This window comes from Entelurus aequoreus, linkage group LG04 (assembly GCF_033978785.1).
Source record: "Entelurus aequoreus isolate RoL-2023_Sb linkage group LG04, RoL_Eaeq_v1.1, whole genome shotgun sequence".
Taxonomy (NCBI): domain Eukaryota; kingdom Metazoa; phylum Chordata; class Actinopteri; order Syngnathiformes; family Syngnathidae; genus Entelurus; species Entelurus aequoreus.
The window spans coordinates 48,135,208-48,150,245 of record NC_084734.1 but is presented as its reverse complement, the minus strand read 5'-3'; the positions used below and the strand labels follow the sequence as shown (position 1 = coordinate 48,150,245).

General features: G+C 42.3%; 1 protein-coding gene across 1 annotated transcript; it reads left to right on the top strand.

Annotated features, from left to right (window-relative positions):
* The first annotated feature begins 1,567 nt into the window (after positions 1–1,567).
* angel2 (angel homolog 2 (Drosophila)) lies at positions 1,568–13,520 on the top strand. Its single transcript, XM_062045049.1, has 9 exons — positions 1,568–1,735; positions 6,463–7,178; positions 7,257–7,477; positions 7,556–7,625; positions 7,692–8,122; positions 12,194–12,329; positions 12,392–12,461; positions 12,529–12,659; positions 13,098–13,520. Exons 2-9 carry the CDS (start codon positions 6,470–6,472, stop codon positions 13,262–13,264), a joined length of 1,935 nt encoding a protein of 644 aa, XP_061901033.1. The 5' UTR covers positions 1,568–1,735; positions 6,463–6,469; the 3' UTR covers positions 13,265–13,520.
* Positions 13,521–15,038: the final 1,518 nt, after the last annotated feature.

Sequence of the window (15,038 nt, the reverse complement as noted above, 5' to 3'; positions counted from 1 at the left end):
CATTATTGGGGGTAGCAAACACAGAACACGCTCTTGATGCTTTTGTTGCTGATGGAAGTAGTGTTTGTTGCTGTGCGCTCTGTGAAATCAATGAGCCCAGGAGAGAAGTTCAGATAATGCCAACAATTACTAAAATCCTGTAAATTTTAAGTTTTCATAAATATGCCTGTTATTACAGTACACACATACATTTCTCAGGGGATTCAATCTGACTAGATCTCGTCTGACTAAATCGAAGAGATCTGACCAATCTCAGTCTATGAGCATGAACTATGTGGATAAGAGACTGAACAGAAAAACTGAACAGTCCAGTTGCAATCTGAAAATACATCAATGACCTGGATGAATGAGAACGTCCATAGACATACTTGCAGCATTGTATCAAATGTTGTTGGAGGTGTTTAGAGGGTTTTATAAGCGAAATAGGTCAGTCCCCAGTACTTATAATTATAGCCGCCTCATTTTTCACTATTTAAAACGTGCAGAAAAGAGAAAGACGTGTGTTCTTGTCTCACATAAGGATTGTAAATAATATGCAGAAATCCCAAAAGTGGGGTTCCCATTTAAAGGCCAAGTGTTTGCAGTGGTTGTCATTAACTGGTCGACATAATACGTGTCCACTGTATTACAAACATAATCCTTATCTCAGCATAACTGCCAAAGTTGTGTGATAAAATTCTGTGGGAGAGGACGCTAATTCCTATTTGCTGGCACCACACGTAATTGAGTGATGTTGCACATAATGTTAAAATATCAAATGTATCCCTTTCTCTTCAAGTCACGATAATTAATCCAATTTAAGTCGCATTAAAATAGGCTCACTGTCCCTCAGAAGACACGATTGTCTCCGGAAACATTCTCATGAATTTGGGGTCGCCAGAGAGACAATTAGTCAAAATAAGGTCCAGTGTGAAGGAGGCAATGATGTCTGCAGACAACCCAAACCCTCCGAACATCGGTACTAAAACATTTCGTTTTTATCAACGTCTACGACTTGGCCTGTGTTTAAATTAAGCATAATAATAACATGTCGCTCCACAAAAGGTGACATTTTGTTTTCGTGCACTCAGCTGCTTTTCTTGCTCGCAGGATCGAGGATTACTACCACGTAAGTACAACTGGATTTCCCTTCTTTAACGAGATTGTCATTTTCTTTTTCAGTCAGGGAAAGGGTGACTGTAACTCCATTTTCATATGTAATGTAAAGCGAAGTATTGTATACATTGTAACTGTACTAGAATGATAAAACTAAGAAAAATAGCTTACTTAACTAAAAACTACAAGTCCCACTATAGTAGGAGGAAGTGGCAACACGCGTGCTGCGTTCATGAGCTTTCAAATCGATGTTATTTTGGCTAGTCACACCAAGGTGATTCACTTGGGTAGAATAAATTAGCTGTACATATACAAAATTAAGAGCAATATTATATATTATAGTATATTTATTCAAATGGAGGGTTAAACCAGTAAAATAACTCAGTTATTTTATGTACAGCGTACCTGTTACAATAACGCGAATCAGTACATTTCAAATGTCCGTTAGTTATAAATGCATCATTGGATTTGGCGACACTTGATTACGCCAACAATGACGTCTAATGTTGAGGACAAGCCTGAATGCTTTCACCACAGTTGTGAGAAACGGAATGTTTGTTTTGAACCCCATAACTACGCTTATTCATTTTTGAACGTCTACTTGTCTGGTCGACAATGACTCCTGAACTACCCGTGAAGCGTGAGTGATAGCCAGGACGAAAACAAAAGAGTTGCGAGTCGTTACATTTTGAACCAGAAAAAACAGCGAGGATTCATTAGGAAGACCATTGAGATTGATTGATTGAGACTTTTATTAGTAGGTTGCACAGTGAAGTACATATTCCGTACAATTGACCACTAAATGGTAACACCCGAATAAGTTTTTCAACTTGTTTAAGTCGGGGTCCACTTAAATTGATTCATGATACAGATATATACTATCATATATACTATCATCATAATACAGTCATCACACAAGATAATCACATTGAATTATTTACATTATTTACAATCAGGAGTGTGGAGGGGGGGTGGGGATATGGACATCAAGTAGTGGACATAGAGAGAGAGAGAGAGAGAGAGAGAGAGAGAGAGAGAGAGAGAGAGAGAGAGAGAGAGAGATCAGAAGGCATAAGAAAAAGAATCTGCATTTGATTATTAGCAATCCGGGGAGGGTGTTAGTTTAGGGTTGTAGCTGCCTGGAGGTGAACTTTTATAGCGGTTTTGAAGGAGGATAGAGATGCCCTTTCTTTTATACCTGTTGGGAGCGCATTCCACATTGATGTGGCATAGAAAGAGAATGAGTTAAGACCTTTGTTAGTTCGGAATCTGGGTTTAACGTGGTTAGTGGAGCACCCCCTGGTGTTGTGGTTATGGCGGTCATTTATGTTAAGGAAGTAGTTTGACATGTACTTCGGTATCAGGGAGGTGTAGCGGATTTTATAGACTAGGCTCAGTGCAAGTTGTTTAACTCTGTCCTCCACCTTGAGCCAGCCCACTTTAGAGAAGTGGGTAGGAGTGAGGTGGGATCTGGGGTGGAGGTCTAGAAGTAACCTGACTAGCTTGTTCTGAGATGTTTGGAGTTTAGATTTGAGGGTTTTGGAGGTGCTAGGGTACCAGGAGGTGCATGCGTAATCGAAAAAGGGTTGAACGAGAGTTCCCGCCAGAATCCTCAAGGTGCTTTTGTTGACCAGAGAGGAAATTCTGTAGAGAAATCTCGTTCGTTGGTTAACCTTTTTGATTACCTTGGTTGCCATTTTATCACAGGAAAGGTTAGCCTCTAGAATGGAACCTAGGTAGGTGACCTCATCTTTCCTGGTGATGACACTGTCACCTACTTTTATGGTGAAGTGATTGACTCTCTTAAGTTTGATGTGGGACCCAAACAGGATGGATTCTGTTTTACCCAAGTGGATGGATAGCTTGTTGTCAGCGAGCCAGGTGCAAGTTCTACAGAGTTCAGCACTGAGGATTTTCTCCACCTGTGCCTTGTCCCTGTCTGATACCAGCAAGGCCGAGTCATCCGCAAACAAAAACAATTCACAGTCACATGCCGATGACATGTCGTTTATGTATATTAGGAACAGTAAAGGTCCCAATATACTGCCTTGGGGGACTCCACAGCTCACCGAGAGGGGGGGGGACACGGTGCCGTTCACCTCTACCACCTGCTCCCTCCCCTCCAAGTAAGACTGCATCCAGCTCCAAGAGGTTTTGTTAAATCCGATTGCTCTGAGATTATCCAACAGTATAGCGTGGTTAACGGTGTCAAAGGCCTTCTGAAGGTCCAGCATGACCATGCCGCAGTATTTGCCCGCGTCCACCTCATGTTTGATGTGGTCGGTCAGATAGAGAAGGCATGTGTCAGTGGAGTGGTTAGTTCTGAAGCCGGATTGGAATTTGTACATGAGTTTATTAGTGGCAAGGTAACTATCGACCTGTTCATAAACTATTTTCTCCATTACTTTCGAAATGGAGCTGAGAATAGAAACAGGTCGGTAGTTGCCAGGTTCCAATTTGCTTCCTTTTTTAAAGAGGGGAGTTACTCTTGCTATCTTAAAATCTTTTGGTACTTGGCCTTGTGTAATTGATAGGTTTATTATGTGCGTGATGATCGGGGCAATGATGGAGGCAGAGTCCCTGAGGAATCTGGAGGGAATATTATCAAGGCCGGTGGCCTTGTTAGGGTGGAGCGCGCTCAATTTTTTAAACACCTCATCAGCTGTGACCATTTCTAATTTGAAATCATTGTTGGATACTCCTAGCTTTCTGTAGAAGGCTTTAATGTGTTCTACACCAAAGCGACCAGAGTGGTGGGACAGCTTGTTGACAAGAGTTGCAGCTATGCTGGTGAAAAAGGCGTTAAGTCTGCTAGCTACCTCCATTTTGTCTGTAATGAGGGAGTCACCCTCCTTGATGCTGATGTTGGTGAGTCTTGTTTTAAGTTTCTGGCTGCAACCAGGAAGCTGGTTGTTGAGAATTTTCCAGAGCTCACGTGGCTTATTCGTGTTTTCCTCTATTTTGTCGTTAATGTGATTTTTTTTTAAGGATTTAGTCAGGTTGGTTGACTTATTTCTTAATTTATTGCATTGCTTTTTGAGAGTTAAAAGGAGTAATTTGAGGTTGATATTATTGGGTTGTTTATCTACTTCTGTTTTACATTTTTGGTATTCAGAGTATTTCCTGTCTCTGTCTTTTATGGCAGCTAATAGGTCCGGATTCATCCATGGTTCCGAGCGGGCTTTGATCCTGACTGTTTTCACGGGAGCCATGTCATTTAGTATCTTTAGGAACGCCGTTTTGAAGCGATCCCAAGCGACATCGACCAGGTTGCTCGCGAGCACAGGGGACCAGTCCCACTCATCTAATTTTAAATTGAAATTGTCATTGGAGTATTTTTTGAGGGATCTGGATTGGGCTGTTATGTGGCCATTGGCTTTAGGTTTAGCTATTTTACGGGTGCAGAAGGTTAGATAGTGGTCGCTAAGACCTCAGATCATGACCCCACTATTTTTTATTTTAGGCCGGTCTGAAGTGAGAATGAGATCTATGGTTGATTGGGTGGAATCACACACCCTTGTGGGTAGCGCTATTAGCTGGGAAAGACCGTGCAGATTACAAAACTTGCTGAAGGATCTGAAGACAGGCGCATCTTTGTGAGAAACACTTGTGTTATTTTTTAACTCCCTTGTCTAATTGTCTTATAATTTTTAAACTTTAAGCCGGATGGGTGTAAACTAAATACGTTAATCGATGAATTCCCTATACAGTACACTCAAAATAAGAACAGCTATACAGTATAGGACTTATTGTGTATGGCTTTTCATCTTTCGAGTAAGGAAGCGCCCTCAAAGTTCGATATAATATAAGTGTAATAATGTTCATTGTCATTTCTGTATTATTAATATTTAATTCACTCACTGCTTTTTTGCTATCACTTTTTTCATCATATTTGTACATATCCTATTTGCTGATGTTCTGTTGTTGTTGTGTTTGCTGTTGTTGTTGTCTCTCTGTTTTACCCCCTTCTTGTCCCCACAATTTCCCCCTCTGTCTTCCTTTTTTGTTCTTTCTATCCCCTCCTGCTCCGGCTCGGCTGCACCAAATAATAATATAAATACATTTAATAAAGTCAAATACAAATAAGGCAACAAGAGAAGTATCCCACGCTTGTCTTTTGTAAAGTAAATTTGTACAGCAAATATGGGCATCTACATCAACAATATGATTTGCCTGTGTAACTGGACAGGACAAAAAAAAAAGTTTGATATAACGCAGTCCTTGGGGTCAATAAAATACAGATGGCGTTATTCCCGACATTGCATTTTATACAACTTCTTATTTTTACCCTTTTCTTTTGGAAATAATACAATAATATGATCCCCAAACGTCATGTCACAGAATAGTGCGGGCACTATCCACTTTGGACATCACTTGGTCGATATTTGCCGGAAAAGGGTGGAGTGCCATCTCCGGGTTGGGGAAGAGATCTTGCCCCATGTGGAGGAGTTCAAGTACCTCGGAGTCTTGTTCACAAGTGAGGGAAGAGTGGATCGTGAGATTGACAGGCGGATCGGTGCGGCGTCTTCAGTAATGCGGACACTGTATCGATCCGTTGTGGTGAAGATGGAGCTGAGCCGGAAGGCAAAGCTCTCAATTTAGTGGTCGATCTACGTTCCCGCCCTCACCTATGGTCATGAGCTTTGGGTTATGACCGAAAAGACGAGATCACGGGTACAAGCGGGCGAAATTAATTTCCTCTGCCGGATGGCGGTGCTCTCCCTTAAAGATAGGGTGAGAAGCTCTGTCATCTGGGGGGAGATCAAAGTAAAGCTGCTTCTCCTCCACATTGAGAGGAGCCAGATGAGGTGTTTTGGGCATCTGGTTAGGATGCCACTCGGGCGCCTCCCTAGGGAGGTGTTTAGGGCATGTCCGACTGGTAGGAGGCCACAGGGAAGACCCAGGACACGTTGGCAAGACTATGTCTCACGGCTGGCCTGGGAACACCTCGGGATCCCCCGGGAGGAGTGGGACGAAGTGGCTGGGGAGAGGGAAGTCTGGGCTTCTCTGCTTAGGCTGCGGCCCGCGCAACCCAACCTCGGATAAGCAGAGGAAAATGGATGGATGGTCAATATTTTATCATTTTTATTTAATTTTGTCTTAAATTTTGTCTTTTTGGCGACTTTCATAAAGATTTACTGTGTACGATTGTAAATATGTGATAATTTGGTGAAAAACAACACAATTGAATTTGTTGGTAAAAAGCTGCAATGTAAACGGGCGAAAACTTGTGGTCCAAGGCACGATCGCATTGTATACAACATCCCGATATATGGGACCGCACCATATCGAACTTTGACTCCATGTCCAAACTGATGGTTGTGGTTTCCATGTCAGGACAATAAGATGTTGTTCTTCCTATTCCAGCTGCCTCATGTTTATCCGCAAGTTGAGCTGCTTCAGCGCCTCCCTCCTCCCCCAGCACATCATTGCATGCAGGCTGAGCTCCAAGAGGAAGAGTAGTATCTCCTCCGCCTTGTCACATTCCTGGTTCACCCCCACTCTTCGTCCATGGTTTCAGGGATCTCATTTGCTCCCTCCGTCCCTACCTACTGCCCCCCGTCACGTTATCTCCACAAGGCCTACGAGTTGGTTTTCCACCTGTGTCGGCCTCTTGATGGATCGCGGAGGCCATGAGCCTCCGTACAAACGGAAGAGGAGCGCTGAGGAGAAAACAGTCAACGTTGGGGATGTAAACAGAGAAGAAGCACAGCCCCCTGGATGGGTGAAGTCAAACAACGGAGGCAGCAGGAGGGAGCACCATAATCATTGTCACAAAGATGCACAGCCTCAGTCGAACTCTCGCATAAGTGATGCAATTGGGCAAGGACAAGGCAGTAAGAGCAAATACATTGCAAAGGCTAGAAGTGAAAATAGAGTTAAAGATGGCAGCGGGCTTGCAAAGGCTCAAAGCGCCTGGTCCAAAGCTGACAAAATACATTCTAATGGCGGGTATGGAACAGCAGCAGAGGATGTGCTAGGAGACAAGAGGAGCGATGAAACCTGGCCTCAACTTGGGACATCCTCAAAGCTGCACGAAGCAGCTTGGAAGCCTCCTCCACCTCGACAAGCTCAAATGGAAGGTCAGCATGTTTTCCACATACGATGACTACTAGATTGTTATGAATTCATTGTCACATATTTTTAAACTCGTCTTTTAGGCCTCCACAGACGATGGGAGGTGTCACCAGCCTGCCATACCAAAGTCTTGCCACCAAGAGGCAGCTGGTTGCTTGACTTCTCAGTGATGTCTTACAACATCCTGTCCCAGGAGCTGCTCCAGGACAACGCCTACCTGTACCAGCACTGTCATCCTCATCTCCTGGACTGGACATACCGCCTGCAAAACCTGCTTGCAGAGATACAGAAATACGACGCTGATGTGAGCCAACGAATTTGCACACAAGGCAGTGGTTATCTTCCACAGACGACCTCTGACCTCCTGTCCTTTTTCTCTCAGGTGCTGTGCCTTCAAGAGGTCCAAGAGGACCACTTTGAAAACCATATCAGACCTGCTCTCAAAGCTCGAGGTAGACCTGTGTGATGAACTCATTGTGCTTTTATTGTTAAATGATTAGCTTTATTTTGTATTTCAGGCTACCAGTGTGAGTACAAGAAGCGAACTGGGCAGAAACCCGATGGTTGCGCCATTGTCTTCAAAACCTCGCGCCTTTCGCTCCTCTCATCCCATCCTGTTGAGTTCTTCCGGCCCGGCGACGTCCTCCTAAACCGCGACAACGTGGGATTGGTCGTCCTGCTGCGGCCCAGCCATACCACAGGAGCCTCAGACTCTTCCAACTTTCTTTGCGTGGCCAACACACACCTCCTGTACAACCCACGCCGAGGTGACGTCAAACTGGCTCAGCTGGCCATCCTATTGGCCGAGATCAGCCGCTTGTCCCGCCTACCGGATGGCTCCAGCAATCCGGTAGTCCTGTGTGGAGATTTTAACTGCACCCCCTGGAGTCCGCTCTTTAACTTCCTGACCCATGGCTGCTTGGAGTACAGAGGACTTCCCATCAGCTTGGTATGCTTTTTTTATTTTTAAAATACTTCCTTTTGGTCTACATAAATAATGATGGTTTTTTTGGTCATCATTTTTATTTGTCGCGCCTCGGGCCCGGCTGCCATATTTGTAGTTCGAGAGGGAAGCTTCCCGCAAGGAAAAATATTTTATTCTAAGTATATTCTACTTTTGAGCTGCAACATGAATGGCAACAGTGACGGATTTTAGCATCCAACAATGTTTGTAGGAGTCACAGTCAGACCTGGAGAAAAAAGGAACCAAAGAAGACATTTTAGAAGAAAGGCTTGAAATGAATGCATCTCAATGGTTGGTATTATGTCTGTCGCCCCATTAGTCTTATCATAAAAAGTAGTTTTTAGGAAAATCCTTTTTTATATTTTCGGAGGTTGGTGACTTGTTGTGCTACATTAGAAAGCTAAGCTACACTACAAATCTAGATGATATTTAAACATTGCCAATCTACTCTTATTATTTACCATTTCATCATCTCCTCCATTTCCATTAATAGAAGACACAGACTCAGTCATTAAAAGTAGCTTTTGGAAAAATCCATCCTTACATTGCCTCATGTGAAGCAGAACTCTTTGAAGTGGTTGGCACACACAAATACATACTTATTCCCAGTTGTAGGCACATTGCCACAAAAGGAAAAAGTTAGGCAGGCATTTTTTTAGTTCTTCCGATTGTAAGTAATCACCCGTGTTTTTAATACAACCAATAACATAGCAATTTCGTTCTTCAGGTGGTACCTTGGGCATGTTATCGTGCGGACTACAATCGCTCGTACATATATTAAAAACTGCAGATTCGAGCAAAGATCCTCAGGTAAATTTCTACCATGTATGGATATTCCGCTGATGTCACCGGTGGGAAAAACGTCACAGGTTGTGCAAATTCCAGATGGCTTGTTTAGCAGAAGTATGATGGAGGACAATATTGTTTTATTATCTCTGCAATACCTCCACGGTTTGATTTCAAATTTTTGGGACTTATGCAGATCCCAAATACAAAAAAACATCTACCAATAGGTAAGAAAAGTTGGTTTTGCGTAAACAAAAGTCAGCTGACGCCATCATTGTGCTGATTGGTTAATAGATAATACTGCACCTCATGATTGCACTTAAATAAAGTACTTTTCCAAGGAACAATAAGAGTACACAATTATGTGTCCGTAAAGGGACACACCTTCTAAAATATCTTTATGAGTCGTAAAACATGTCAAAAATGTCAAAATAAAACAATTGTAAGACAGTTTTCTAATTTCTTACATTCATTCAAACGGCCAGCAGGGGGCAATCTAGTTGTAGGTAATTGTCATGGACTGCCTATCAATTGGTGCACTATTGTACTCTTAGATCTTAATTTATTAATATCCTAATATCACGCGCTAGACAGAGTGTGCAAACAATAAAATAGCGTTTACTATTAGTGGGTGTGTTGCGTGGGATCTACTAAGACTGTGTATCCAATTGTAAAGGTGTTATTTAAATGAGGCTTTTGCGTACATAGGGGACTTTTACCACTGAGACACTTGATCACTTTCTGCACATTCATGTTGTCATGCTCCTACCTGTGTGGTATGTGTTGAACCAGCAGCTTACATCTATAATCTATAACACCTTTTCTGAATTGCAATCCAGACAACAGAAATATATGCATACTGACACTTAATTCTGTGCGCGAGGTTGTGGATCGCATCACCAGCATATTCGTGCATCTGGAATGACTGAAACGCAAACTAATGCATAATGGAAAGGCGTCTTTTTTTCATGTGGAAGATACATTATAGTAATATGTATTTTAGGTAAACAAATTAAACAACATTAACAAAAACACAAACAGACCCAAAACGCATCAATTTAATTAATTTTAATTAGCCCTTTAAGTCATTTAGCGGCTATAAAATTATAAAATGAACTTGCTGAATAGACGATATGTCTCATGTTGAAAGACACATGTGGGACAGCGTCCATCATGGGTCTTTGCAGCGCGAGCAATGATCCTTTCTCACAGCCGTGTGCGTATGGGGCACGTCCTTTTCACATGTGCTAAATAAAACGCAAAACGGAGCAACCAAAACTGTGAGGAGTTTTGATTAATCACATTGCGGGTGCTGTTTATTATATATTTGTATCTTCTCCCAGTATTGTGGGCATTTTGATGATCAGCATATATTTTGCATATTAATGAAGACAAAGAGGCAAAATGGATTGCACTCCTTATTCTGCTCACTTAACAGATACAATCCAGGTTGCACACGTTTAGTAGATCAGCCTTGCACATGTTTTAGTACACGCAACCCTTTAGTAAATCAGGCCTTAAGCCTTGAGTCGTGATCAATTGATGTTATTTGCAAGGCCTATTGCGATTATTATTAGTAGTCAAAGAGGTCGATGTTCATTGTCATTAAAAGTAAAATATTGGTTTATAAATTAATAAATTAACCGAGTTTAAATGCCTTTAAGCATATGTTTTTTAACATGTTTTCAGGTTTGCAACTTTTTCAAAGTTGTTTTTATCTTAGACAATACACATCTTTTTGTTTGAGAATTCTAACAAAATGTGTTGGGAGCTTGGAATGGATCTCTTATCGAGCGTCTGATTTATAAAAAAAATAAAACATTTAAAAAAAGAAGCCTGATGCTGATATGGGTCAAAATGCCTTAATTTGCCCTGGCCAATAATTGGTCGATTGCCACTTTTGAGAGCCCAAGTGCGTTCACAGTGAGTACTACGACAGAATGCAGTACTGTCTGTACCCTTGATGTTGCGCTCAAAACACTTAAAATTGTGAATGTGCAGTGATGAAAGCTCACCATCTTGGCTACGTGGCCGAAGGAGCGGGAAGTTGAATATTGCGATCGTCATTTTAGTCAGTGTACAATAGGGCTGGGCGATATGGCCAAAAAAATTATCACGATAAATTTTTCATATCGTTCGGTCTCGATTAATATCCAGATTTTTATTTTTTAAAATAAAGTCGGATTGTTCCATTCCGGATTATACCGAGTACCGTTGCAACCCTACTCTTTATTACTGCAGCAGCTTTTAACACACATTTCCGCCATGTTAGATGGAGGTAATATATGCTAACAGCTGACAGCTGTCATTTTGTTAATATCTATACTTGTGTTTACCAGCGGTGCAACGGTGCAGGTAACCCGCGCTGCGGCCCTTACCTTGGATTTAGGGTCCCAATTTGCTTCTTTTTCGGTACATTTTGGTGAGCAAACTTTTTTTTCCGATTTTTTTCCTCTCAAGTTTTATTTTGCTTGTCATCACAAACTTTGTTCTGCAGTAGACAAGGGGTGTACTGAATACTATATGACTTTTATGAAGTTAACTTTTAGTAAAGAACACTTTCAAATGGGAAATTATTATATGTATTCTTTGATTACTTGCATACATCAATCAGTGCCTCTCACTAGTGGTTTGGCAAAAGGCAAGCAGTCACCCAGATTGTGAAGTTTTTTAAAACTCAAATTTAATGAAAATACAATAAAGTGCTGTTTAAATTTGAAGTACTGTAACATGATGTGTACAAAGAAATAACAAAATGTTTTTATTCACAAACTAAAAAATTATTTGAACACAAAGTGTCTGCAGAGCTGTTTAGTACATGTTACATCAGAGGAGTTGAATCAGATGAATCAGAGCAAATACAGAAACACAAGGTCTGATTCAAAAATATTTAAATATAAAACGTCTTTTTTTCCTGATTGAAAGGGACAGGCGGTAGAAAATGGATGGATGAATTAGTCGGTGTGTTTATTCACCCATTCGGGACCAATAGACATTGTGTACCTGCCTGCGAGACCGCATTCAGGGCATGATTACTGTTATTACGGTTTACTGTTACAGTATCTTCTAACAGACATTTCCGCCATGTTTGATCGAGGTCATTTTGGTAACAGCTAATGATCAAACTATCGCCCAGCCCCAGTGTGTACAAAAAGAGTAATGGATTTGACAATACACACACTCAGGTACTCAAGTACACAGTATTCTACTCGAAGTGTAACGATAGATGTATTCCATTGGTAATCAGAATGTGTGTGTGTGCGTGTGTAGGTGTCGGGTCAGGAGTACTCGAGTGGTCAGCGGCACCTCAAGGCTCCCATCTGGTCGGCCAGTTTAGGAATCAACCAGCAGTGTCAGTACGAGAGCACCTGTCCTGCTGCTGAATCATCGTCCCCCTGCGCCACAGGTGACTTGAGAAAACCACGAGAGCGATGAGGGTCACAGAAACCGAACTTTTTATTTGTGCAGTGGTGAAACAAATCTCGACGCTGACGGTTGAAGAGCTGGCCAACAAAGCTGCTGCTGACAATTTGAAAAGGTCTTAACTTTCATTTTGCATCTTCAGTTGATCCTGTCTCATGCTGTTAATGCGTGTGCGTGTTCAGGTGGAGGATCGAGCACGGCTTGAAACTCCGTTCTTCTTATGAGCCTTGCCTGATGCCTGACTGGAGACCTGCCATCACCACCTGTCACTCACACACCGCCATGATGGTGGACTACGTCCTGTACACGCCTGGTACGTGCACGCTCATGACTTGCAGACTATAGGAGTCTTAACCTCTTAAGGCCCAAGGTGTTTGTTTACATGCTTTTTTTATTACTCTTTGCTATTTGGGCTTATTGGACCCTAATTAGAATAAAAACTAAGAATCATCTTTTGATATGATGTACTTAGTCCATAAGTACACAAACGTGTACTTCATGTGTAGTGACACGCTAATTTTTATTTTTACACTTTTTTTTCCAAATTCCATTGTATGTTATACTCTTCTGACACCACCAGATGGCAGTATAAGTGTCCACATAAGCGGCCATAAACCCCAATTCAGTAGTGTACACAATTTTGGAAATAAGAGTTAAAAGGTGCTGTCCACGCATGTGGCCACTAAGCCTTTAGAAGTTTTAATCAAAGATGGAAATCAACTGGCTGATACTCGGTCTGCTTTCTACAAAGTCTTGCTTCCTGGTGGGCGGGGCCTCCAGCTGCTGGGAAAGTTGTCATTGGTTGGCCAGCCGGAACTGTGGAATGTCGGCGGTCTGCCCAATCAGCAGCACTCATCGGACCACCTTCCTCTGCTGGTCCGGTTTCGCTGGGTTTCGCTGGGAGGCAGCCAAACATGACATAAAACTAAGGATCGTCTTTAAGGTTTTTCAATTTTATTTTTTTTATAGAAGCATAAACTTTGCTGATGATACTTGAAGTGTAGTTTGGACTCAAAATCTTTTTAAAACTTCCTTTTTTGTGATTACCTCCATATTTTAATCTGTATTAGTCAGCAGGAATGTAGAAAGTCACGTTTGCTACCATCTTTTTGAAAACATCTTCTAAAAAATATTCATGCAAGAATTTTAACAATTAAAGATTTGATGTGCTGTACCTTGCAAGTGCTGTTTAGTTGAGATCATCCGACTACTATTTTTCACCGTTTAATATTCACTCGTTCTATAACAGGGGTCTCAAACACGCGGCCCGCGGGCCAATTGCGGCCCGCGAGACGTTATTTTGCGGCCCCCACCTTAATAGGAAAGTTTAATGTTAGTGCGGCCCGCGAGTTTTAAATGAATGGCGCTTGACAGCGTGTGTGCGGAGCTGAAGGAATCTACCAATCACGGTGTGGTATGAGGCTCCCCACAATGTCAATGGTGTACCGTGATGGCGCTGTCTTTAGTGTCCTCTAGAGACTGTCAGCGCATCATCTTTTTCTCCATACTAACAGTGTGCCAGCCCAGACACATGTTGTATGAAGCTTCTGCAGGCACACGCAAGTTATTGCAAGACATACTTGAGGAACAGCCATACTTGTCACACTGAGGGTGGTCATATTTTATTTTATTTATTTTTTAACACTGTTACAAATATGCGCCACACAGTGAACCCACACCAAACAATAATGACAAACATTTTGTGAGAACATCCGCACCGTAACACAACATAAACACAACAGAACAAATACCCAGAATCCTTTGCAGCCCTAACTCTTCCTGGCTACAAAAACACCCCCGGTACCCCCAACCCCGCCTCCTCCCAACCCCGCCCACCTTAACCCCCCCACACACACCTCAATCCCCCCCTCCATCTCCCGAATTCGGAGGTCTCAAGGTTGGCAAGTATTCATTGACGTCACTTGCGTGATGCAAGCAGAGAAACATTTTGCCGCTTTTCCACGACACCCGCACACGGTCTTCCTCCCTCCCTCCCTCCCTCCCTGCCTCCCTTGCTCGCCCGCCTGCTCGCTCCCGCCCCCGTTGTAAACAGTCCAAGCGGGGAAGACGAGCGGTCCTTCCAAAGCACTCCGCCGAAGGACCAAGCGACAATACAAAAGTGTGGTGCACTGGACCCCAGCGCTGATACTCCGACAGAGAGTCGCTGGGCGAATCAGACGTGTAACACGTTAGTGGTGATGTTAGCCCGTTCGAGGCTAATTGTGCTACCGTAACTGTAAAGTCCACGGTGAGCCGCCAACCCCCACTACCACCCACCCTCCCCACCGTTGACTCCAGACAGAGACGATTTTTGATGCAATATTTCTTTGTTGAGCACAGGGGCACCCCGACGTGTCTTATTTCATTTAATTTCTTTTCATTTTTATTTATCTCCTTCATTGATGTGCATCTTTGATCGATAGACAATTATACCTCACTTATTCAATTATACATTTACACACCAATGCCTGAGAAGGAGCAGGATGAAGAAAAATCTTATATTTTCCTGCCCCCTTTAACATAATACGTAGTCTTACTTAATGATATCATATAAACCAACAATTACATCCAAATATAATGAAAACAAACAAAAAAACACAAGAAGAGCAAAACTTCATGATGTACAAACCGAACAAAATAAACAAAAGACGTAATATACACCTCACAGGATGATATAAAACAAATACAAAAC